Source organism: Agelaius tricolor, unplaced genomic scaffold (genome assembly GCF_023055355.1).
Source record: "Agelaius tricolor isolate 1412-34295 unplaced genomic scaffold, bAgeTri1.0.p SCAF_1, whole genome shotgun sequence".
In the NCBI taxonomy this organism is placed as follows: Eukaryota; Metazoa; Chordata; class Aves; order Passeriformes; family Icteridae; genus Agelaius; species Agelaius tricolor.
This window is the reverse complement of record NW_027269261.1, coordinates 28,424,136-28,450,570: the sequence shown is the minus strand read 5'-3', so window position 1 is coordinate 28,450,570 and position 26,435 is coordinate 28,424,136. Positions and strand designations below refer to the sequence as shown.

Here is a 26,435-nt window from a genome sequence, read left to right as displayed (position 1 = left end):
GAGGTGGTGCTAATGAGGGAGTTTAGGGGAACTGGGCAGGCCCAAGAGCTGTAGGGACAGGGGTAGGGATAGGAGAAAGGGCATCTCTCTGCATGCCTGTAAGTGTGCTTTGCTAAAGCACTCAGTCCCCTGAGGCTGAAACTTGCAAGTACCCTTCTTCCCTAATGAAGTGATGGGCAAATAACTGCTTCTTTACCAGCAAATACTCAAGAACAAAAACAGTCACTTCTCTAAATTGGTGAATTAATGCTAAGCCACTTATTGAGGATGATTTCTTGAGAAAGACATTTTAATTAATTAGAAGTTATCAAAAAATGTGGAAGAATTTTGCATTTTGTATGTTGGCCTGAATAAATAGAGCCATTGAGAGACAGACAGAGCAAGTCACTTGGAATGCACCAGTCAACAGCAGAAATGTAAACATACTCCAGCTACGCTTTCTGAACTTGTATTTCAGCATGTCACAGAACAAAACTTCTATTAATGCAGGCTGACTGCTGCTCTTGTTGAATTCAGTAGTGAGTTCCTCACAAAATGCAATTTAATTCACAGACCATGGATCAGAACCACACTGTGACTGACTCTGGAAGTCCAGGAGGACAGGACCTTGCTGCAAGGAGTCTCTGCTCTGTCTTAAAATGAGATGTATGAAGTTGGTTTGCAGAGCTTAGAGTGAGAGCAAGCAAATAAAATTCTGAGGCCAGCAGATCTTTGTTCCAGCATATTTGTACAACCTTATCTCTGAGACAGGTTGATCTACCATGTATTTTATCTTCACCTGGTACCAGTTGAAATGAAATAGCATCCTCTAAGACTGTTGCTTCATGAATTGTTAAAATTACAGAAAATACCAGACTGTTAGAATTCTAGCCTTTAAAAAGTAACAGTTTATTGGAAAAAACAGTGTAAAAATCAAACACAATTCAATTGATTGTACTGAAACTATCCTTACTCTGGCAGCTGTAGGGGAGCAATTGTCTGTGCTTCCTCATCATATCTCTTGATGCTTTTTGTTTAACATTTTTTGTTGTCATGATAAAATGAGCATGGGGCTTTTTTGTAAGGGGTGTATAGCACTGATACTGAGAAGGAAAGCTTGATTGCACACAGAAGTGTTTAAGATCTATGCTCCAAGAGGCCCAACTATATGGAAAGCAGATTTGACATGCAGCAATCTTTAGCTTGTGCTGGTGAAATACTTTGCCAAATGGAATGTCCTTCACTATAAAAGGCTTCTTATAGCACTATGTTTGTCACTTTTTCTTTTGATTGGACTGTGAGGTACCTCAAAAAGCAGCCTTTGGATATTGACCTGCATGGCGACATTCCCTTGCTCAATTGTCTCCATTTTGCATCCTTTACAGGTCCTTCTTTGGCATTGTGGAAGTCACTTCTTTCCTTAGTTGCAGGTTTATTATAAGTCAAATGAATTATTACTTCCTCTTGCCTGGTCCTCAGGGTTGTGAGGTACAGCAAATATGTTCCTTTAACATGACAGACATTGTAGTACCGCACAGTCAAATCAAACTTTGAGCAATAGCTTCTTTACGTGTTTAAAAATAAAAGGTAAGTATCAGTTTAATGAGGCAGATGAATCTTAATTGCTAAATGTTTATAGACAGTTTTGAGATGGTCAGAGGCAAGGTCCTGTGCAAATGCAGTATTTTATTAAAATATTTAATAAGCAGATTCTCTGACCCAATAGAGGGAACAAAGATGCCTGCCCACTCTTAATTTTCCCTACCCATAATTATTTCTACAGAATATAAATTATATATGGTACAGCTTTATTCTGTTTTCAGAGGATAATTATACTAGAAACTCCAGCCTTCTTTCTGTGGAGGGACCTCTTTCTCAGAAACCACACCTTTTAGCAGTCTGTTTTTCATTTGAGAAGGGCTAGATTTCCATTTATGTCAACACATTTTTACAGGATGGCTACTTTCAAGAGATGGATACAGGTAAAATGAGAAACCCTTACTCACAAATCATAATAATTCAGTCTGGAAGATGTATTGTAAGCTGATGATATAGGAGTGAAAGCTTTTTTTTGGCATGGGTAGTCTGTTAGAGATGACTTCTAGTTTCATACCTGCTACTGAAACTGGGAGAGAAGCCAGTAATTCCTGTTGTAGTCATCTGAGCATCTTCAGTGCTATGTCCATGTTGCAAGGGAACATAGACCTGGTGTCAGATGAGGCAAGGCAGGATGCAAAGTGGACAGTACCAGTTTCTCTGTGTGAGATTGGAGGCTTTTATGGATATATTTACATTATATGTAAGGAGTTTCATAAACTGGAAGTCAGTGTCCTAAAGTGAGGCTCACAACTTCCAACATACCAGGAGGTGAAGTTTTCCATTCTCCAATGTTACAGATCAGTGGACTCACTATACTTGCAATTTTGTAAGAACATATTGTTTCAGAAATGTTCCAACTTTCTAATCATCTTAGTCATACTTCAGTGCTTTAAACCATCCACAAGTTGCAAAATTATATTCTTGTGTGAATAATTTTAGTAAGGGGGTAGCAGCAGGGAAAATGAATTCTGTTTAAAAAAAAAATCCCATTCAAGTCTTACTTCTGCTGGAAAAGTTTGTTTGTTTTTTTTATGTAGCTGTGGTGTACTCAGGGCTTTTTTTTTTTTTCATCGTTGCATATGCAAAATCCAGACCTGCAGAACTGTTCCATGTGGTGAACAGTCTGCTAAACCCAGACTGTTTTGCCTGAGCAGCAGATTTCCATATACCTCATTATGAGTTTGGGATTTTTTTGATTTATGTAGGCTCTGTTCCTTCAAAGGGACGCATGACTGTAGACCTTTATACCTACCAAAGTGGTTTCTTATCAAGTACTGAGGAAAATAAGAGGCCAGATCCTGTTGGAGAGTAAGAGACTTGTTTTGCAGAGAAGAAATTTTCTTTCTAGCCAGTGTAATTTGTCATGGAAACAGCATGTAAACAGGAGGCCACCCAAAGTAACTTAGCTTTTGAAACATTTTTATGGTGTCCAAGTTGCTTCTGGATGGTTAGTGAATGATGTAATCCACAGTGTGTAATGCAAATTTTGATTTGGTAAGGGACTATAAAGAAAGATTTAGGTCAGTGCTGCTGGAAGGAAGTAGCATGGACTTTACCTAGTTGTTGCCTTATACAGTCTGATTTAAATAAGTGTTAGATCTTTCCACACCAAAGAAGCCATTATCCTGAGTAATAGCAGGTGTGCTTCAGTCTTCTGTCCTTTGATAGAGGCAAATGGTTAAGCTGCCTAAATACATCTCTGAAGTTACCTTATTTCTGTGATTCCTGCCATATAGATGCCCAGTATGTGCATGGACAGAATTAATATCCTTGTTTTTGTCATTTCATACTGGGCATGAACAAAACCATAGAATCATAGACTATAATCATAAACCAACGTAGATAAGCAAGAAGGAGCTTATCTGGCCAAGCCACTCCTCAGAGCAGGGCCAGCTCATGACCCCTGTTGTTCAGCTGAGCTTTGAGCGTCTCTGAGGACATGGCACCACTGAGCCCCACTTCAGAGAAGCCTCTGACTCCACCATCTCTATAATTTTCCATTAGATAATTGAAGGCATCAATATGCCTTCAGCTTCCCTCCTCAGTATAGCCCCTCTGCAGTGTTTTCTCAAGACTGAACAAACCCATTTCTTTCAGCATCCTCCTTACATCATCATGTACCTGATAATCTTTCTGGCTCACTGCCCCCTTGATTTAGTAGGTTAACATCAGTGTTCTATTGGGTGGTCCAAAACTGGAGTCAATGACGTGATTGATATTTGCATCTGGCCATCTATGACTCCTCAGTCCTAATTATTTTGATTATTCTTAGCTGGTTTGACTGTAGGTGGGTTTTGGAACAGCTAAGGACTTCAGGACCTCGCCTCCCCCACTAACAAGGTATCTGAACTACAGTACTCCACATCTTACTGATGAGGGCTAAGAAACAGAACTGTTCACAATGAAAAAGATATTTCCTGAGAGAATGTTTTGCATTAGTGATACTCTTGATTTCAGTGGTTAATTTACAGTGGGTCATGGTATAACCTGTTTTTATAGATGGTATCACTCACTACTTTTTATTATCACCACAGCATAAAGTATACTTCCTCTTGGCCATCTGACTTCAAGAATAGGGAGAGAGGACTGTGCAGAAATAATTTTCAAATCCCAGAGGCTGTACATGTAATGCATTCTTAAATTAACTTATTTTTCTAGTGCACTTGGAGGATCATCTGCCCTTCACATCCCAGCCTTTCCTGGTGGAGGTTGTCTCATCGACTACGTACCCCAAGTATGCCAGCTGCTAACAAACAAGGTAAGCTGCTGCAGACAATCAGTTTTCCTTTCCCTGATGCACTGTACTGCATTTCCACAGACATCATTATTCTTCTGCCAGGTATGTAAAGCAAGGCATACTTAGGCTGAACTACACAGGGAATACATTCTTGGTAAGAGCTGAATACCTAAGCATGACATTGAATAGAATGACTCCTTTAGGTAAACAAGTGAGTTTGGGATCAGATCCTGGAGCAGTTTTTTTCCTTACTGTGACATGTTATGATTTAGGATAAAATGTTACTGTATTGTGCAATACTGCATTGCAGTATACTGGTTTTTAGTAAATACAGATGTGTAGTTTGCATATTATTGTTCTAGTTGCAAGTTCTCATACCCCAGTCATTATGGTAGGTTTTGAGTAGTTTCCGTGATTTTTCTTCTCAGATGTTTCCTCCAGATGAACTGAATCAGCAGTTTCTTTGGATGTTTATACAGTAAGAGCTACTTAAGGTTGCTGAAAAGGTTGTGTTCCAGTTAGCTTACTGTTTAAACAAAAAAGAACAATTATAGTATTTTGAAAGTTTCTCCATTATTTAAGTATAATTTTCAAAAGAAGGCTTAGGGGGTCAACATTTAGATATTGACCTATTACAGACTTCCTACTTGTATATTATATTTACCTTCAATTGTCTAAATGAAGAGAATAATTTTATCTTTTAGAAAAAGTTTCTTCAGAATGTGTTTCCATAATTACGTTGGAATCTATCATTAGAGTTGTTTTTGTTGTGGTTTTCTGTTAAAATTACTTTCTGTTTTTAAAATCTGCAGGCACACTGGGCTGTTTTTATCCTTTCTTAAACGAAGTCACTTAAGCAAACTTATCGTATGTTTTCCTCTTCCCAGAATAACATTTCAGATCCTACACAAAGCCTTCAAAATAATCTTAGTGTTTTATAAAATATAATGCTTGAGTTTATAAATAGAATCTAAGTTATACAAGACAGCTCTCAGCAATGGTTGTATCAAGACTTTTTCAGTAATTTTAGGAAAGCATTTGCCAGCCAAGGAATTCTAGTATTGCCATAGCCAAGAAAATACTCTTGCTGTTCTTTTCAGTGAGGGAGAAAAGGATCTTAAAATGCTAGTTTTGGTTCTGGAAAGCAAAGGAAGTTACACAGGGAATCACATATAGAACCATACCATAAGTACTTCCAAGCCACCAGTTGTAAACCAGATGTCCTTGCAGCCTGGTGACCCATGCATTGGTTTTGTTATGGGTCAAACCCTGCTCACACTGTTCTCTTAAGTGATGCCATCCAAATCAACAAGAAAACATACATGGTATGAGGAGGATTTTGCCTTAAGTCTCCAAATTTAGCATTGTTGGATTTTGTCTGTGCCAGGATGGAAGTCTTTCAAAACCCAGAGTGCCTCAGAAACTGATGCTCTCAGTTGAGTAGGTGGCTCCCTGAGTCAGCATGAAACCAGTGAAAGAGCTTAGTGTTCAGAAGATTTTGTTGGAGGTGCAGTCTTCAGAAAACACCCAAGATCAGTTGTGCAAGAAATTTAATTTTTTCTTCTCTTTTATAACCAGAATGTTATTTTGACACTTAGCTTACTGTCAGTTCAGATAACTGATTTGCCTATCACAGATTTCTACTCAAGCTTCAGTAAGGCAAGGATGAGCATTTCTTTCTTTCAGTGTTTGTCTCATGCAGTTAAACAGTGCTTCAGTCTATTGTGAAAGACTCAAGTTTCACTTAGACATGATTGAAGAGATTTCTTTACAAGATATTCTGTATGCAAGATCCAGAATTTTTTTCAAAGGCACTTTAGGATTCTTCAGGGAAATCTGCTAAATGTAGGATTCAGAAATTCTACCATGTCAAACATAAATCTTCCTTAACAACAAATGCATGACAAACTGGGCCTTGGGTTTTTTAATCTTTTTATAGCTCTGGATTTATTTTCTTTCTTTTTTAAGGTACAATATGTTATTCAGGGATACCATAAGAGAAGAGAGTACATTGCAGCTTTCCTGAGTCACTTTGGAACGTAAGTTTTCTTCCGATGCATATTTTTCTGTAGCGTGGGGGAGACTCATTTTTTGCATATGGTTTGTGGTTGTGTGGCTGCTGTCCACTGGATGAGATGAAATCTAGTCATTGTTCACAGAATGATGTGTACAGATTGTCTCTCTGTAGCAATACTGGAATGTACTTCTGTGCCAGTGGCCAATCTGATTTTTCTAGAAAATAGGTGATGATGGGAAAGGGACAGTAGGGATTTTCCTTGTGCAGAAGAAGTATGTTCATTTCTGAATCAATTACTTAAGGCGTTTTACACTAACAAGCAGTGACTGAGGTGGGAAAATGGGGAAGCAGGTGTGGTTCCAAGCCTTGCAAGAGCCAGAAACCCCTGCTCAGTGTAAAGGCAGGAATGGGAGACCAGCTGTTCCCACCAACAACCTGTATGTTGTGTGTCAAGAGATGAGGCTCTTGGGTGCTGTTGCATTCCTGCAGATGAAAGGTGCATGGCCAGGCATGATGACACATTTGCTTCACAAATGAATTAGTCAGGGCTACTGTGGCACTGTGAAGGGTTGGCACTTTGGTTTCCTGCCTAAACTGAGCCAGAGTCCAAGCCTTTAGCTGATTGTGATGAGGGGTTTCTGCCTCCAAGGAGTGATGACAGTCTCATGGATATTCAGGAGCCCTTCAAATCTCAGGTCTCTCAAGTGAGGTTAGGAAAACAGGTGGCTTCTAGCAAATTTAATACAATGATAAATTGATAACAATAACTTCCACTGAACATATGAGTAAACAGTGCAAGTTTAATCTTTATCAAGACATTTCATTTTCTTCTGAGAAAACTCTATTATAGAAGTGGCCACGTGTTCCTATGATTATATGACATCTGCCTTGTGGTTCATGACTTCTGATACTGTTTCAGACAGAGAATACCAGCTTCTGATGGTTGAAACTTTTAATCCATCTATCAAACAAGTATTCTATATGGAATTTTTTGTTATGATCTCATGTTTTGTATTTTTTATATATACTCTTCCAAATTTTCAAATTTAAACTCTGCTCAGCCTGCTTATTTTCAGTTTTATTCTCTCAGTCACTACAGAAATGAAAAATAATCTTAATTTGAGTAAGGTACAGGGAATTTGTGTGTCTACAGTTTTTATCAATTTAGGACTGCAGATGTGATAGCAGGTCTTCTTTCATTCAAAAGTGTATTTTAAACTGAAAATGGCCTTTCTTTGAGTAACAACCTCCAATACCTCATCATAATTAAAACTATTACTGAGATTAAAAGTTTAATCAAATTTACAATTAGCTAGAAAATTGTAACTGTTAATAAAAAAAGCAAATCCTGGAAGATTCTGAACAAACAAACAAAGATAACAATCCCCCTATTACAAAATTTATGTATTCATCATCTAGTATTTGAAGGTAAAAACTGTACTCATTTTTTGTTGTGTTTTTGTTGATAGTGGTGTGGTGGAATATGATGCAGAAGGATTCACAAAGCTTACTCTGTTGCTGATGTGGAAAGATTTTTGCTTCCTTGTTCACAGTGAGTAACACTTTGCCTCAGGCATAAATGTCTAGCCTCTGAAGATACAAGTTCAAAAGGGAAAATGTACAATTACAGGAAACAATTTAAAAGTTTTAGCTATTTTTATCCAGTGCTTAATCTATTTTTGATGTGACTTAGAAAACACAAAATCTTGATTGTATCTAGAGAAGGGGAGAGGATGTACACCAATACTGAAATGTTGGCTTTACAAAATGCCAAAAGGATCTTGGGAAGGTTTTCTGGTCATTTGACTCAAGATTGAGTTCACTGTTGTAACTCAGCTTTTCAAAAGTGTTAGTGATGAAGACTCTACCCAGGAATACCTAAAATCATCTGTAACTGTCAGGAATTAATGCATTGATAACAACTGTAAAGACACTTTATGTAGAAAGAATATATCACATAAGAAATAACAGCATATTGTCATCAGGATCCAAAACTTATTCCTAGACTGAAACTGTGTAGGCAAAACTGTCCTAACAACGTAGCTAGCTTTGCTGTTGTTTAAAATTTTTAAATGAAGATTGTATTACTATCAAAAATACATTTTTAATTTAAATATGTCAGAGTTACTCCATGTGGAAATTAGTAAATGTGGCTTTGATACTGTCTGTTGCATATTACCTTAAGTTTCAATTTCTGTTTTTCCTTGTGGTAAGGTGAAATTCATGAAATTCACAGGTAGCAAAGATACTTTGATCTGGGGAAATTCAGTCACGTAATTCTTTAGATTTGATTGTTATTCTTCTTATTTATGTTTAAAATTATTACACTGCAATGTGGGCAGCTGCAGCACTGGTGTTTGATAGAATTCTAGCACTGGAGTCTTTCATATTACATAATTTTTTATTGTGGGCTAGCTTTTCATCTGGAAGACTCATGCTGTCTTGATGATGTCACAAAAATTTGTCCCAGAGTTTTTAATGCAGGAATTCAGGTTTGCTGTTCAGAGAAGTCCTTCATCCTGTTGTTGTGTTGCAGATCATAAAAAATGGTCTCACTAATCCCTTTCCTTCTATGCCCTAAGATTAGCTCACCACACACTAATGATCTTAAGAATCATTAATGATCTTAGAAAACTCAAACCTGAAATTAAAGCTCTTCCATCATGTTATTACAATTTATTTTGGGGGGAAAACAGAATTGAAGTAATATCTTTGGGAAAATTATCCTCATTAAATCTTTACTTACATCTCAACTACAATGGAGAACTGGTCACTGGACAATTGTCTTCTATGAGATGACACTTCTTTATGTGCAGCCTTCCTGAAGATTTCCCACCTTTACTCCCCAACATATCTGGGTTAATTTAATCAATGTTAAAATTCCTGTGGATTTGAATTGTGCTCTGAGATAATATACCTTAATACATGTTGAATCACTTAGATTTCAGAGGAATCAAAATTCAAATTTCTGCTAAATAACAGAGCAAGTTTTAACTGTGTAATATTCATGGTATTCAATTAAACTGGCCTGAAAGCTACAATTATAACTGAATAGTTTATCACTATGTATTAACCCTGTGGCCTTAGAAATCATACAGTGGCTTAGCTGTGTAAGCCATTGCATCACTCACTTGTTGAACAATTCAGTGCAAAAGCATTTCTGGTCCATGCATTGAAGGATATTGCAATGAAAGGACTGAAACCTGCACTTCATTTCCTGAGTGAAGTAATGTAGGCTTTCATCTCCTAACCACTGACATAACTATGTATATTAGACTTGAATATTTAGCAAGCATCTAATAAAATGTCTGGGAGAGATAGCAATAAGTTGAAAACTGTTCTACTTTATGTATTTACTATAGTATGTAGATAGAGTATTCAGAAGAGAGTAAATAGGTCAGTATACTGCAAGCACTGTGGCATTTCAAATGAAAGGCACCATATTTATTGGCATCTAAATTTTGGTTAAAATTTTAGGTTTGAGGTTGCAATTTAGATGAGATTTACAAACACTAACATGGATTGTATTTCCTTTAGAAGATGGATTCAGAGGTTTCCAAAATAACTTTGGCATTGTTTTGCAACTGTTTGCATTGGGAGTTACAAACTTGTTTGGACACTAGGAAGCAAAAAACATTAGAGTAAGTTGAAATTATTCAGAATAGTTTTATTGAGTAAAGTGGGCTAAAGAGGAGAGGAATAGAAAAATAGTTCTGAATTTCTGAAGCCAAATAACCTTAGAACAACATCATATGCTAAAAAAAAAAAGACTGGTGCTGTAGTTACAGAATGAAGACCAGAGTCTACTCATTCTGTCTTAAAACACCGAGGAGCTACCTAGCTGCAAACTTAATCATTAGACTAATGAAGCTGCTGGAGTTATTATATTAGATCAAAGACTAGTCCAAGGAACTGTTTCTTTAGTGGTTTAGTTTTCAGAATTAATCAAGTGCTTTCAAATATAAGGCAGAAGAAATAAACATTTAGAGACGTTTATGCATCCACATGGGAAAGGAAATTGTTAATCAGGCTTACTGCTTTTGATACTGATAATGTTTATGAGTAAGTCCCAGTGTGAAGCTTTGTAAGTAAACTTCAGTAGACTGCTCACTTTTCAATAGACTTTCTCTTCTTGTTTATAAATCAGCTATGATTAGTTTTTGGAGACAGATATTTCCTTGTATTCTTGTTCTTGTATACAGTATTTATACCATATATAAATTATAGTATCATTTGTGTTGGAAAGGACCTTTAAGATCAAGTCTGGCCATTGATGCAATAACCAATCAATATTAAATGAAGACACAAGTTACATTATCTGTGCATAATTAAGAATTAAGTAGCATTATTGTTATAAACACAAGAGTAGAACTCTGAAGCAACCTGTATTTGGGCTTTTCAAAGATTAATTTTTATTTTGCAAGATCTTTAGATTATCAGCACTAAAGAGCAGGACAGAAGCTGGACCAGTATGCAGTAGCAAATGAAACACTGCTTGTGTTAGTGGTTGTTTAAGATGCCATGAAAAGGACAAGCATTAAACTAAAAAGGGTTTGTTTCACTGAACAGTATTTTAGGGGGTAGAGAATATTGAAGGCTGCCTGCATTTATATTTCCAGTTTATTTGGGATCTCAGTCAAAGTGAAGTTGGTTGGGATCATTTGCTGGAAATGACCTTGGCTGACTGTAAGGGATTTCAGTTTCTTTGTGGAAAATGCCACTGACCCAGGAGTTCCAAAGTGCTGGTCATGTAAAAGCTCGAGTTTAAATGATGATCATTCTTGCTATGGGAATGCCAACATAAGTAGTTTTTGTCTACCTTTTAACTTGTCTGTGCAGTTAGGTGGTTGTCTCTGGTAGAGGATAGATCAGAAACAGCATCCCAGCAAGAAGAAAGTTTTGAAACAAGAGAGAGCAAGCAAGCAAGGGACCTAAAGCATTAGCTGGCTAAGAGGAGACTATACCTTATGAGTGTCAGGCCTTGGGTAGGCACCTGCTTCTGGATTCAGGGGTTTTTGGTGGATGTTACCAAGACCAGCTTCTGATGCATTCTTGTTTGAATATTGCTGTCTGCACACGTTTGTCAGTCTTTTCAAGAAAAGTTATGAGTATAAAGTATAAAACCTTGTCTGCCTGAGCCATGTCCTAAAAAAATGGGCCAAGTATTGAGTGGAATATTTACATTAGATTGTTTCTGTGAGTTTTTATCTAATGAGGTGTTATAACTTTCTTATGTTGTTATTTTATTCTTCTCATTGCTCCTTAAATGAAAATGAGAATTTATGACTCTGAAAACTAAAGGTAAAAAGAGAACATGACCATGTGAATAACAAGGTGGTATCTGGTCCTGTCAGGAAAGCAGGATAGTTCAGCAGAAATGCCAAGCATAACAAAATAAATGTTTTAAGAGTCTAGAATGAGAAGTTCAATGCTCATGAAAACAATCCGTAAATATTGTAAAGACTGTCATTTCATTATTAAATGAGAAACTGTAGATTAATAAAGCCCCAGTGATGTAAAAGTGGCTAGAGAAAATCAAATTTGGACTTTATACTTGGGAATAAATGTCTTTCTTTTTGATGGTCTTCTCCTCTGAATCAGTATTTTAGTTGCTTGCATGTATTTCTTGGATTTTTGTCTTGAGAGTTTCTGAAAGCATGTTCTGCCTACAGCAAAATATACCCTGAACTGACCAGGTTTCTTCAAAACTTTGTACATTGTTCCAGTCCCTCAGAACAAAGCATTCCCTGGGCCACCTCCTGTGTAGTGAGGTGTCTCTTGCTTACTGAAGTCAGTGAAATCTGCAGGTACGCTGCAGTGCTGTGGACAGGCAGCGTGATGGAAAAGTAGCCTGAGTCACAGGCACACTAAACTAGGCATGGGCTTTGGCAGGGGCTATTCACAGGACTCAATTGTAGCATTTGGAAAATTAATGAGTCTTTTGCTGATCATTTTTCTCCATGGTGTATTTTTTCCCTTTTTTTCTAAGGCATACTGCCAAGTAGATTTAGTTTGAAATTTTTATTGAAAGCTGGTAATTTTATTTTAGACATTAAGAGTGCTTTAAACATTTTGTTCCTTTGATTCCACCTTGGCTATCTACTTGTATGTGAGCCAAATGAGATTTTTTTTAAATATACGTATTCATAATGGATGCAAGTGAATCTGAAGTGATTTTCTTTCCCTCTTTTTCTGTTTCTCTAGGTTCATTTTGTTTTCATGTCACTCAGAATAAGCTAGTTGTAGGTTCCTATTTGTAATTACAGAAAAAGGGAGAATGGACAGCAGAAAGCTCATAAAACTTGGTATGGACAGCAACAAACAGGAAGCAACAGTTGTGATATTAATTAGGCTTTATAGGAATCTTATAGATGGCCTGATGTGAGTGGACTGGCAAGGTATTTTAAAATGTCATTTTGCTGTGGATATTACTTTTTTAATTTCTGAGAAACACGTGTGTTTGCCACACTTTTAAAACTGTAGTGTATTGCTGCAGACATTAATTGACATTCTTCCTGCAACTACAAGCACTTTAACAAATGGACTGAAAGGTTTTGTAATAACTTCTTATAAAATTGCACTTTTCAGAAAAGTGAACTGTTGATTCTTTTTATTTTTTTAATATATTTCTAGAGTATGACTACTATGTGCCCAAGTATGTGACAGATAACTAAAATTCTCAGGAAAGGTACCCGCCATGGAAAAAGGGTATAATCCTATTTTATCCACTCAATTTTTGTAAAGAAATAATTAGGTCACAAAAAGTAATTGATAGGGGCAGGATTGAGCACAGGTTGTGGTGCTTATTCTTCTTAGTCCGTGTCTGGTTTGTGTCTACATGCTTTGGTAACTCTCTGATAGTTTTTCTCTAAGATGAGAACTGCTTTAAAGGTGTGAAATACACCAAGTTCAAAATTGCTCATAATAGCAAGTAGGAAGCAAATATCTTGTTTTCAGTCCAGAAAGAGTTGATGAGCAGGGGTTTCATGGATGAGTCCTGGGTTCAATACCAGGTAATGCTTTCAGAAAAGAAGCAGGATGGCACACAGCACTACAGGATTATTAGAGATATGAAATTTCTAGAAATAAGAGCTACATCAAGATAAGAAACATTTTCTGAATCATTCTTCCGTCTCTTTCCTCCTTCTATGCAATGACAATCACTTTGTCACCAAAATAATTTTTTTTTCTAAGAATCTATATGTGACAGCAATAGCACACAGAGGCCAGTGCTGAATACCTTTTAGGAAATAGAAATATAGTTCATTTTGGAAAAATAAGGAATACACCTTAGTTTAGAGATGGAACTGGTCACAAAGATGCGTAAATTTCAAAATGGGAGAAGGAGGGAGTGTTTAAGCTGCTTTTCTGTCTCCTTTGTCAGCACTGCCCCTGCCTCGTTCAGCAGCAGTCCTATCTTTTCCCTAGTCATACTTTTACTGTTGCTGTAGCAGCCCATCTTGTTGTCCTTAACTCACATTGCCAGATTCAATTCTAGGTCAGCTCTGACGTTCCCAGTCCTGTCTCTGCATGCTCAGGGAGTGTCCACATCTCCTGTGATTCCTTTTTATGCTTGAGTTTTATCAGTTCCTTGCTTATCCATGTAGGCCTCCTGCTGGTAGTGTTTGCCTTTCTGCTCACTAGGATAGACTGTTCTTGAGCTTGGAGAAGGTCATCATGGACCCATCTTCTCACCAGGACCATTATCCCATAGGAGTCTTCCATGGGAGGAGCAAGATCCCTGAACAGCCTGAAGTCTGCTCCCTGAAGCTTAGGGGTGTGATCCCTGATGTTTGTTTTGCATCATCTTCAAATGGTGATTCACAAATGCTCCAAAAATGGCTGGTGGTCTAGAAAGCATGTAATAAAAGAGTGTGTTCCACAAAGTAGTTCTTTGGGTCAAAAAGCAATAGGGAGATAAGCTTTTAGTAGTGTGTAAGGTAGCTTGAAGAGTCAAAGTGGTGATTGTGATGTTCAGGAGTGGGAAGATGCAGTGGGCCTGTACTGCAGTTAAAAATACCTGGAGTGGCTTAATTGGCTGTGTGGGCCAGATGGGATTACATTGGCTTGGGTTTTGAAAGCTGCAAGCAGCAAAGGTTGGAAGAACAGGATAGCAGGTGTGGCAGCACAGGGTCCTCTTGACCTGCAGGATAATGTCACACTGACCACAGATGAGAGTGAAGTAAAATAGTTTTCTTTCAAATCCCAGGAAGCATTTAAAACAGAAAAAAACCTATTTATTTGCAAGCATCATAATTTTAATAAAATATTGGTGAGAGAAGACGATGGTTTTGCACATCTGCTTTTCAGGTAAAAACATGGTTTAGATGTCTTCCTGTCCAGTTGGAAAGTAACAGAAAACTTCTCAGCATCTATCGGTGTATCTCTGCTCAGAAAGCAGAGGAGCATTTTTTGCAGTGATCCATGCCTGTGCCAAGAAAGGGCATGGCTTGCTTTTTACACCCATAACAACTGCAACTGTATTTAAGTTTCAAGCTTCAAACAATTCAGATGGAGAAGAGACAGCCTTTATTCACATCAATCTCATCAGCACTTCCAGAAGTTACTATAGAAACTGTAACAGCAGAAACAATAAAAGGAAATAAAAACGGAAGGAGGAGGGAATGAAGATCTTTCAGAATTTGAAGTAAAAATAAAACAAAATACAAGTAAATAGCTGAAGCTGGTAATAAGAAGCCTTTTACTTAATTAAGAGAGATATGATTACAGAAATTAGAGAAGGAAAAGACCTGTAAGGCCATTATGCTGTTTCTTTTGGGTCAATATAGGATTGTAAGATATTCCACAGGAAGTAGTCCAGTCTTGCTGTCCAGTAAGAGAAATCCAATAAGAGTATGACATAGGTGGGGTGAGAATGACACACAAAAGCAAGAAGCTGTTATAAAGCTGTTTTCAGATTAAGGTATAGCTCTGTTGCATGGTGTTGGACCACATAGCTGGAAACTGCTTGAAGACTATCTCGATTTGATCTGTTACTTAGTTCCTCTGTAAAATAAACCGATAGTTAGATACTCTGCCTGCAGCACACAACTGTAACTTCAGTCATTCAAAATATTTTTATCACTTTTATTAAAAATGCTGGTTTGTATGAAGGATGGAATATTTTAAAAAAAGTTTCAGGTTATACTAAAGACATGGGATATTTTTACAACCATATAGTATGCTTATGTTGAAAGAAAATCAAAACAATTTTAGTCATAAATCTAGTTGCACTGGTGTCTAGATTGTATCATAGTTCCCACTATCAGTGCAAGGAGAACCACAAGGTGGATACAGAAATGTTGTGCAGCCCTCCTTAAATAAAAATGGGTTACATTATATTTAAAGAGACCCAAACAGACAAAACCAACTAACAAACCAAAACAAAGAAAGCTAATTAAACAAATCTACTCTGTAATGTGTCAGAATAGTTTAATTCATCACAATTCATTGTTTCCATTTTGCCTACAATGGTTTGTATTTTATTGTTTAGTATTGTATATTCTGTTAATAAAATAGTTGTTCCTCTTTTTTTTGGAGTATTTACTTGTATTTCTGTAGTATTTATTTGAAAGTATTTCATACATAAGTCATCTTACTTATTTACTATACAAGTGTTGACTTTGCCAATGGGGTGGATATTTCCCGTAGCAAGGGCAGACCTAATTATTTCAAAACCAGCTGTGATTACCAACACACCCAAAATGCCATTAGTGTCTCAGCTAAAATCCCATACACAGCTTTTCCTTTCAGATTTGAAATTTTGAAATGTTGATTTCAAAATAGCATCTTCCTGCAAAAAAACTGTTTTTCTCCAGAAGGGATGTCAGCCCTAATAATATTTAACAAATTCAAATTCCTGTGACTGCGCTCTGTTAACCTAAAGTCCCACAGTAATGCCATTGATATGTTATTTGTCATCCTTGCTTTCTCATTCCTGCAAGAATAAATCATCACACACCAAAGCAGGATAGCTGTGGCATTCAGTAATTTTTTGTGTATTTTAAGCCAAGTTTCCCCTTTCATTTTTTGCCAGTAGAATGTAGGCCAAAGACCTTCAGAACACACGAGTCCAGGAAAGATTCACTAGGGAAAGTAGCCTGAAATCCTGCCCTGAGGAGCTTTGTGCTAGACACTACAGCCCCCAGAATGCTTGTGGCTAAATCTATTCTGACTTCTCTGTAGGAACCATGATCAGTATGAATCCTGAAAGGCTTCTGCACTGGAATTTTTATCTAAAAACTGAAGAAATCTCTTTTTCCTTGAAGTTAGGTAAAGATTTTTCACCCATTGTACGGGCTGTCTGAATCACCTGTCTCATAGAAGAAGTCATGTCAAAAAATCTAGTATAAATTTTCTTTTAAAACGGGGCTTGAGAGATGTGTAAGTGATATGGTATATGTATTGCCATGGAGTTGCACTGAAAATTCACATGGGTCTCATCCACATCATTACAGGAAAACTGCAGAGCTCCAAGTTCAAGGAGCTTTTCAGTTTGAGGCCATGCATTCAAATCCACTGTTTTTCCCGGCAGTGTGAGCTCAATTGCAAGTAAGGCAGAGAGAATGTGAAATTCAGTGAACCAAAAAAAGAACAGGCAGAAAGATGATGAATATGTACTAATAAGAGACAGAAATGCAGTTCTGGAGCCTGGAATATGTGTTTCCTGTTTCCATTACTTACTTCATCAGAAGTACTTGAGTGCAGAGGCAGTCTCTCGCCAAAGCTGGATGATAAGTAAGGAGTGAGTCAGGGAAGTTTGGGAAGAGAACAGCTAGTATCAGGCTAAGAGTCTTCAGTGTTCTCTGGAGACGTGAGATTTGGCATATCCTGCTTGGTTTTCTGGTGAAATAATTGTAACAAAACTTCTCACATGTCCAGTAATCATGGATTCTGAAGTATGTACTGTGGCAATCAGCATTGGAAGGACTTGTGTTTGGCTATATAGAGTATTTTCTACTAGTAAGTCTCAGAAGAATTGCATCCCCCAGGCTGGTACTTAACATCAGCAGGCAGGTTGACTGTTCTTTCCTTGTTCCTTCATTCCTGATCTGGAATCCCTAAAGAACCTCTGAACTCATGAATGTGCTGTGAAACTGTTTTTTAAATATTTTATATAGCTAACATCATTCTTATGATGATTAGGATCATCACATTGAAAAGCTCATGCAGAAATGAACACATTTAATTGGAGCAAGACTTCAGTGTTGTGCAGTAAATAAATGCAGAGGGGAGAAGCCAGAACAGTGTCTCCTTTGGCCAGCTCTGTGCAGCCTAGGACTGTTTAGAGCTGGAAACCACAATGTGTTATCTTCTGTTTGAAGGCAGCTCCATAAAGCAAGTACGGATTGAACTAAGGTTGTGCAGGCCATAAAATCTTGTCAAAGTAGAAATCTCAATAATATAATATCCAGATCACTCAGTGTTCATGAGTGCAAACCAAATTTCAGGTGCAATAAACTGCTGCAGAATCAAGCATCCCAAAGGTTAGTAAGATAACCAGTATGGCAGCACCCAAGGATTTAAATGATGAATTCAGTGAGTAAATGTTGGCTTTTGTGAAAACAATTATCTGGATTTATCCAGTGCCACACGAAGGATAAATAAACCTTTTCCCTAGAACAGGGGAACAGTATATGGAAATTTTTTTAAATGTTACTGTCTAAGTGCTTTGAAATATATTAATGGTCACCAAGCATTTCAAGCATGGTTTTGTTCTTCCATCTCTTTTCTCCGGTGCTTAAAGGGGGAAAGGAAGGCACTTCAGTAAACCTGCTCTTTTCTTCTGAGCATTTTTCCTTCAGAAAACCTGTAGCAGCTTTTTCTGAGACATTCCTTCCATATTTCATATCCTGTTGAGCGAGTCGTCAAATTAGATGCTGAAGATACTATTTTAAAGTTAATAGGATAGTCAAAATCAACTCTGTAGTTGTTGACATAAGCTTAACAAACTAGGTAACCTGTTCCAGGCCTCAGATTGCTGTTTTTTAAGAAAATAAACAATTCAACCTTGCAGATGCATTGCACAGTTTGTTAGCTATTAGTAAACCAAGATTTTGGCTTTAAGGTAACTATGTTTTGAATATATGTACGCATTAAATACTAAGTCAAGAGAAGCAAATTTGTATGTTACTTCTAGATAGTTTCTTGTGTTTCAAAAAGAGAGCAACTTCAACTATTTATAAACTGTAATTAAGTTTCTTTACAACATGACTCATTCTCAACAAGCAAGTCCTTTTTCTTTTGCTTTCTTATGAACTGTGTGGGAAAATTAGGGTTCAATCAGTGAAGAATTTACTCAATGCTTAATTACCCATAAACAGCCCTCCATGTTCTGCTCATGTAGTGCTTGCATAAAGACATTATTTTCCCCACTCTACGGCTGTCTAAAATTTGACTTTTAAAGAATGATCTGTAAATTGTAATGTAGGAGAAAGCAGTGTTTTACTGGATTCCTTCTCCAGTCTGCTTCTTTAAGTTCCTCTTACATTAACAGTATGATGCTTAGGAGAGCCAAAGTAAGAAATCATCAGATTTAAATTACTTTGAGCATGGAACTAAATTAGAAAGTTTTACTTTCCTGAATGAGCTAATTGTTTAAATTTTCCAAAGGAAATGTTTCTATTTCTGCGAGAGAAGGGGTAAATGGGACTTCCTCTGACATAATTTTCATTTTAAATCTTGAGTTTGACAGCAGCATTTTTACCTTCATAACCAAATATTACTGCTTAACTGCATGACTTGTATAAGCTTGCTAGTTGAAATGACTCACTTACGCAGATGAAGTTATTTTTAGGGAGATAATTTGCACTGTTTAGAAGAGAGGAAAAAAGGGAGAGAGAGTCCTACTAAGAGCTAGATCTCTCATTATAGTTTACAGAGCTCATGAACCCAGCATCCAAGCAAAAGATGACTAAGCAGGGGTCTATTGGTACTTTCAGGAATTTACAGACATGAGTCATCTGCTTATTTTCTGCAGACATATCACCAGGGTACTTTGTGAGTCAGCTGTTATTTGGGAATAGTACTTGTATTCAACAGGAATACGTTTTTGTAGTTCTTAGGTAACTAGCATGCCAAACCAACACAGGCTTTTACAGTTTGCCTAGTTCAGGTGTTAATTTACAAAACTGATGCCTTGTTTACAAAACTGATGTGTTGTTCTTAACTGTGATGCATTTTTCATGGCAAAGTGTGAATGGTTGTCTTGCATGTAATTACAGTAACACCTTTGTCATCTTAGATATTGCATGAAGGCAGATTTGATTTTGTATTAATGTACAGATTGAGAGTCAGACTGCCTACACATGACCAGGTAAAAAGAAGAATTTTTTTAGCAAGCCATGTGTGATTATGAGCAGAATTTGACCTTTCATGTCCAGCACACCTTGCCAGCATTAATTACCAGTGGTACTTACTTATTTTTTTCATTCTGTGCACCAACAGTGTCAATGCACAGGCCTCCACTGGGATGGAAGCAAGTTCTTGCCTTCCTTTCCTATTGCTGAAATAATAGCTGGCTACCTTGAGATATGTATAACACTTTAAACTCAAGGCTATTTCCTGTTTACTGGCCTTTTAGGTGTGGTTGTGTTCCAGAATTAGGGACAGGTTTTTTTACTTGGTCTGGACTCATCCACACCTTGTATTAAGGAAACACTTGGGTTAGAAAACTGGAAGTTTGGCAATTTCACATGAAGGGTATTATTATAAATCAAAGGCAGTTTAAATTTTTCAAAACTCTACTTGCAGTTCAGGGTAATGCTGCGACTGTCCAGATGTGGGATGCACAGTTTTGAATCTAGTTTGATTATCTGATTTATGTGATCAGTTTATAATGTGATTCCTGAAAATTCCTATACAGATTTTGGTTAATAGAATATATTTTGGTGGTACCTTGTCATAACAAATGCAGGTGTCCCTGTAGTGAGAGCACTGCTTTGATTATCCATTTTAAACAGCATTTCTAGTGCTAGGTACTCTGCCCTGAGAGCCCACCTTTAGTTGTAGGTAACAGGGGAAAAAACTATTGCTCCTTGCATTTGTTATGTAGATGGCAATTTTGAAGGGAAAGTTAATGGAAGTTAGAAATTCTTTACTGAAAGGTCGAGTACAAAGACTAAATTATTATTTGAATGCTTTGCTAAAGTTTGTTATTCCTCTCACTCAAATAAAATAAGTTATAAAATACAAAAGTATACAAACTTGGTTTCTCTTAAGGAGTTGGTACTTCAGAATGAAAAAGATACACTAGAGAAACAGTTTAAGCACTCAGAACTGAAGGATTATATTTATAAGATTAAAATAGAGAATCAGTCTTCTTGATTCTTTACCCTTTTCCATGGTGGAGTGCTTCAGAGAGCGAGGCACACACATCATTTGTGAGGGGAGGAGACAGCGTGCTGGCTGATAAATGGCCAGGTCACACCAATGTTGTTCCGGGTTGTTATTTAGTAATCACATTATAAAGAGGAATTCGACAGAGCAATCTTTGAATCTAACCTTTGTTAAAGCAGTGATCTGCCCTCAAATTAGCAGAACTCTGCCCATGTCATTACTGCTTAAATATCTGCTGGGAGCTGCTGTGTGGGCTGAGTCACCCAGGCTCCAGGAGTTGTCACGTGTGGCTCAGACACTGGGTCATGAACTGAGCCAGCCCTGTCCTCCACGGGAGGATTTGTTGTATTTTGGGACCATGGCTGCAATAGCACATTTAATTTAGTGTGCTTCATGGCTATAAGTGCTTCTGCTCCTAGAGCTTGGAGGGTCCTTTTTAGAGCAAAGGAGATAGGGTGTAGCTGATGCACATCTGAGTATTTAGATGTGATTCGATAAACTGAAAAATGAAGGAACTAGCAGGATGATAGCATGGAATTGGGAAAATAAAACCTGTCTTACACTGATTCCTTTGTTAGCAGAGATTTCACTGGAGGTGCTAGAATCTCTGGAAGTATTTAAAATACAATTCCATTGCAGTGTTCTTTCACTGTACAGAATTTTAAAAATGTGATTTGGAGGATATCAAAAAGTATGGGTTTAGGTGATTTATAAAGGAAGCCTACATCTTTAAAAGAAATTACCATTCTTCAGTTAATTTGGGTGTTAGATTAGACATTTAATATTAGTAATTCAAGTCTGTTGTCATAACTCAGTTTAACTGCAGATTTCTGAAGCCTCCTGAAATAAGAAATAGACCAAGAAAATACAAACTATAATTCTAACAATGAAAAAGTTAAAAACTAGTTCTGACCAAGAAAACATGCACAGTTTCTAACTGTTGTAGACTATTTTATTGTTCACCAGACCTAGCTGATCATGAGACAGTGATAAGCAAAGGGAACTAAGAGGTTCTGATTTTTATTTTTAGTGGGATATTTTGGGTAATAATGACTTTGTGGTGTGTTTTTAGTTTTGTGGGTGTTTTCTTGTCTAGCAAATGACAGCAAGCTTAAATCTTTACCAGCTCATATGACTGAATCTTTCTACATTCTATATCAACTCATTTGGCTGCTTTAGGACACATATAGCTGTAAAATGAGGATGATAATGCTTTTGATGTCCACGAGGACACTAAAATATATTGGTTAAACAGATAAATTTGGTTTTTTAATGGAAAGCAAAGCAGAAAGTATTTTGTGAAATTTTGAAAGGGAAGATTTCACAATAAAAGTAGGGGTGTTTTTAAATAACTAAATAACCCTGGTGAAGATTTTATGATTAACATAGCAATGCACTAGCTAAACTTTTTTAAAATCATGTACTTTACAGAAGTGTTTTGGTAAAGCAAAGTGTCCCATACAGCAATAGGTTGGAATCATTATTTATAAGAAATGCAGAAGGATGTTCTAGAACTAACCATCAGTTTCTCCTTTTCTGACACCTTTAAACCAATAGAATGGTCTGATATATTCCCACTAAGCAAAAAGGAAAAAATACACGAGCCTATTTTTATAACTCTTTTTTTCCTTTTGAATTGCAGTTGACCTACCCCTCTACTTTCCTCGAGACCAACCAACCCTAACATTTCAGTCTGTCTACCACTTCACTAACAGTGGCCAGCTGTACTCCCAGGCCCAGAAGAATTACCCATACAGCCCCCGATGGGATGGCAATGAAATGGCCAAGAGAGCAAAGTAAGTCAGATTGCTGTTTCCTACTAAGCATTCCATTTGTTTCATGGTCTTTGGTGGGTAGAAATTTCATGGATGTAACTGTGCATTTTCAGGGTTACAAAAGCTGAACCTGTTCTTGTTCTCATACAGTCCTGGTGTTCCTGTAGATGAGTGTAGACAGATACCAATCATGCTTATGGCATTAGTGCCAGAGGAGTGAAAAAAAGAAGGCGCTTTCTGCCAGGCTTTGTATGGCACGGAGCGGTGACAGTCTCTGCTCCAGAGAATTTCCAGCCTAAGTAGATGAGATAGCCCCCAGCAGGAGTAACCTGCATGGTAGCAGTCAGTCAAGGTAACTCCCTGGGGTTGTGTGGGTGTTGAGGGGACCCTGAAGGGAAGCATGTGAGATGGAGAGAGCAAGGAAGAAAAACCTGAAAGATCTGGAATTAGGCTGTAATGAAAAGGCACAGAAGAACAGGAGGAGGTAGAGCAAACCACCATTCCAGCATAGGAGGCAGCCCTATCAGATCTTGAGAAAGTTATCTGAAAATCTGAATTTGTCTTGCTTTATTGCCTTTTTGTTGGATGGAAACAGAGAATTGCTGTCTCCTTCCTCTGCATTTTTTCTGCAAGCCCTCATTTTGGGCTGAGGAGAGATCACTTCAGTCTGTGTCCCCCTTTAGTTAACGATGACAGGGCAGCCTCACAGAGAGGTTCTGTTACAAGGGCAAGCTGCCATAGGCAGTGGTGTCCCCAGAGCTAGATATTGTCCCTGTCTTCTCAGGAAGCAGAACAGATTTTACCTGAATAGGGAAGTTAAGGCAGCAGGCTTGCTGCAGTGTTTTAATTTTGCAAAGTGTAAAAATGTTAGAACAGCGAGAGATTTAAGCAGGCTGATTATCAGTTGTTCAGCATGTAAAAGCATCAAACTGCATAAATCACAGGGCGTATTGGGATGAACGTTTTGAATGACAGTCAGAAGATTAAATTAAATCGGCAAATATGCATAAAGAAGAGTTGAAACAAAAATAGTTCAAGCTGAGTAAATCAAATGAGTGGCATGGTCAGAGCCTGTAATTTGGAAATAATGGAAGCAAACAACAATTGACTGATGCATTTGTAGATTTTTATACTAATCTAAATTCTATGGAAAACATCAAGTAACATTTGATTTGGAATTTTAATATGCATTGTATTAAAAATTTTTTGGTAGTATTTGGTTTTGCCACTATACTGTTTATAGAAGCACCACTTCTTAATCAACTATGATTTTTTGTGTGTATTTGTGTGGACTTTCTTCTTTTCTTTAGGAGGATGAGTATTTTGTTTACTTAAAAAAAAAAAAAAAAAAAACAAAACAAGAAGAACAATAACTGGAAGCATTACTGTGGCTTTTTTTATGACCATACTACAAAATGCATTTCTTTTGTAGCTGAAAGCTTACAAGTACCTATGTGCGAATGCTAAGTGCATTCGCTTATGAGTGGGTGTATACAAATGGACTTCACTGCCCTGCACTTGAAATTTAGAAGTATGACAACAGTTCTTTCTAAAAGCACTAAATGTGTACACTTACTATCACATGTACGTTTGGTGAGGTTATTCACTCTTACGTTGGAGGCTCTGCACTGAAGCTTTACACTGGCTGCGTAATAGGAGAGGGATGATGAGAAGCGGGGGAAGGCAGTGCTGAGATGTCTGAAATAGCAATCACTGAGCTGCTCAGAGACACAAACTGCTCCACTTAAAAGCGCTTCGCTTGCAGGAACAGCTAGTGATTCCTCAGTAGGTACCATAAATAAATCTGCATCAAGGAAAATATGATGTTATGATACATGTGAGCATATTTTAAGAAAGATTTTGAACACAATTGAGCGTCTTATGTAAACAGTGTTTAAAATATTTGCTAGGGCTTCTTAGAATAGGTTAGTGTGTTTTAACATAACCAAATAACTTCTTATTCTACTTAATTTTTACCACAGACCTGTTATGGACCAAGTATATGGGAATATATGTTGATATGTGGGAAAGCATTCTGATGAGATGTATTAGTTCAAACAACACATGAAAACTTCCCAAATAAAAACAGGAAAAAAAGAACACATTATTTACCCTCTAGAAACAATGTCATTCTACTCTGCTGAAGTAAATTTAGCCCTAGTTAAATCAGAGACAACTTGTTTGTGTTTCTAAATACTGTCAATTAGGGTTTGCTTATATATAGTCTTTTTTCCTCTTAGCAAAATTGTCTCCCAAGTGCTCAGCATTCTTTGAGACAAAACGTCTCTGTTTATCTTCCTGGCCATTGCTCTAGGGCCACAGGATCTCCCACTTGATATTCCAGTATCTGACCAAGTTCTCCACCCTTCTTCTCAGACTTCAGGGATCAATGTACTCTGTCTTCCTCACTGGGGCTAAAGACACCATCAGGGATAGCTTTTGCTTGCTCTTGCACCAACTGTAGGAGCATCATCCAGTTGGAAATGGCATCAGTCACAGCTTTCCTCATCCTCAATTTTGGCAAGCCCTGTCTCTGTTTTCAGCAACTCAACACAGCCTGTTTATTCATGGGTAGAGCTGTCATAAGTTCATTCCAAAGGGACTTTGATTCTGTGCCCAGCCTTCTCCCAAGGTTGTTTTGGTATGGGTTGTTGATTTTTTTTCCAAACAGATGAGCCCATCCAGTTCCTTTGGTGCAGGGACTAAACTTGAAAGTCTTGGTATCCTTGCTTATCTCTGTGGCCCCCAGCAGAAGTAGGCATCTCTTTTGAAGTTAGGACTTAACCCTTTGCTGTAGCCTGAGACAATCAGTAGTAACTATAGGCAGGAGCAAAATTAGTTCCCTAAAATGCATACATATAAAAGTGGATTGTATGCATTCACACCTAGAGACATATCACCTAAATCTAAAAGGCAAATTCTCATATCAGAGTGTCACTTCAGCTGGATCTTTTTTATTCAGAGAGAAAAACTGCCCATGTTCTTGCTGAAGTTATTGGACCAATTTATATCTGTCTTATAAAGTCCATGAAGTCAAGCCTCTTTTCTGTGTCCTCATAGGCAGATTTTAAAATCACTGGGCTCCATTGCAGCCCACTGATTTAGATTCCTCACTGAGAGATAGCATCTGGTAACTAAAACTTGCTATTGTCTTAGCCCAGGGGTTACCCTCTGGCTTTATTTAATTCTGAAGGATGAATCAAGTCCTGATTTAATAATGTGATTTCAATTGCCTCCAGATTGCTTGTTTCTCAGCTAACACAAAATTTTAACCTGTTCCTCCAGCTAGAAACAGGGAAACCAATAACATAAGAATTTTCTTTCAAGCTGCTGAGATGCCATTTCCTCTCAGTTGGTATCTCAGGCTTTGCCTCTTGTAGGTCATTTATTTATATGTCTGTGGCCTCCTGCGTAAGCAGCTGCTCCAAAAGTTTTGGTCCTAAAATACAATGGCAAGCCTAAGAAAATACAGTAAATTATGGAAAGTTAGCAGCCTTGTTTGTGGTGTACGTGTGAAGTAAAACATCTCTGTGCAGTTTCCATGGGAAAGCTTTCTTGTCTTTTTGCTTAAATAGGCATTCAAGTGTACATAAATGGAGTCTTTAAAGAACGTGCTGACTTGAAGCCTGGGATTTTATGAAGGAATACTGTAAATAAAGCTTGTTTGTTTATACAAATTGAAATTCAGTTCTTAGATGCACGCTGGCCCAAATTCTGTCTGACCCAGTGCTGCTCTGTAGACTTAGATTATACTTCAGGGGAGAGCAAGTTAAAACTCAGTTTATTCTTTTATCCTACATAAATCCACCTACTCATCATTAAAAATAGCAGGAGCATGGAAAACTAGTATCACAATAAGAAGTTGTTCCAAGGGTTCATATTCCCTTTTTTTTCCAAGGTGGCTGACAAAACAGGTTTCTGAATGACAATGTTATCCCTGACCATTCATCAGTGTTTGCTGAATGCGGTGTAAATTTTATATATCCCTTTG

General features: G+C 37.4%; 1 protein-coding gene across 1 annotated transcript in view; it reads left to right on the top strand.

Moving 5' to 3' along the window:
- The window catches only part of BABAM2 (BRISC and BRCA1 A complex member 2), a 164,673-nt gene that overhangs the window by 122,434 nt on the left and 15,804 nt on the right, over nt 1-26,435 (top strand). The window contains exons 8-11 of the mRNA XM_071428010.1: nt 4,237-4,336; nt 6,284-6,354; nt 7,802-7,884; nt 22,312-22,465. Coding sequence (XP_071284111.1) covers nt 4,237-4,336; nt 6,284-6,354; nt 7,802-7,884; nt 22,312-22,465 — 408 coding nt within the window. The remainder of the gene's footprint in view (nt 1-4,236; nt 4,337-6,283; nt 6,355-7,801; nt 7,885-22,311; nt 22,466-26,435) is intronic.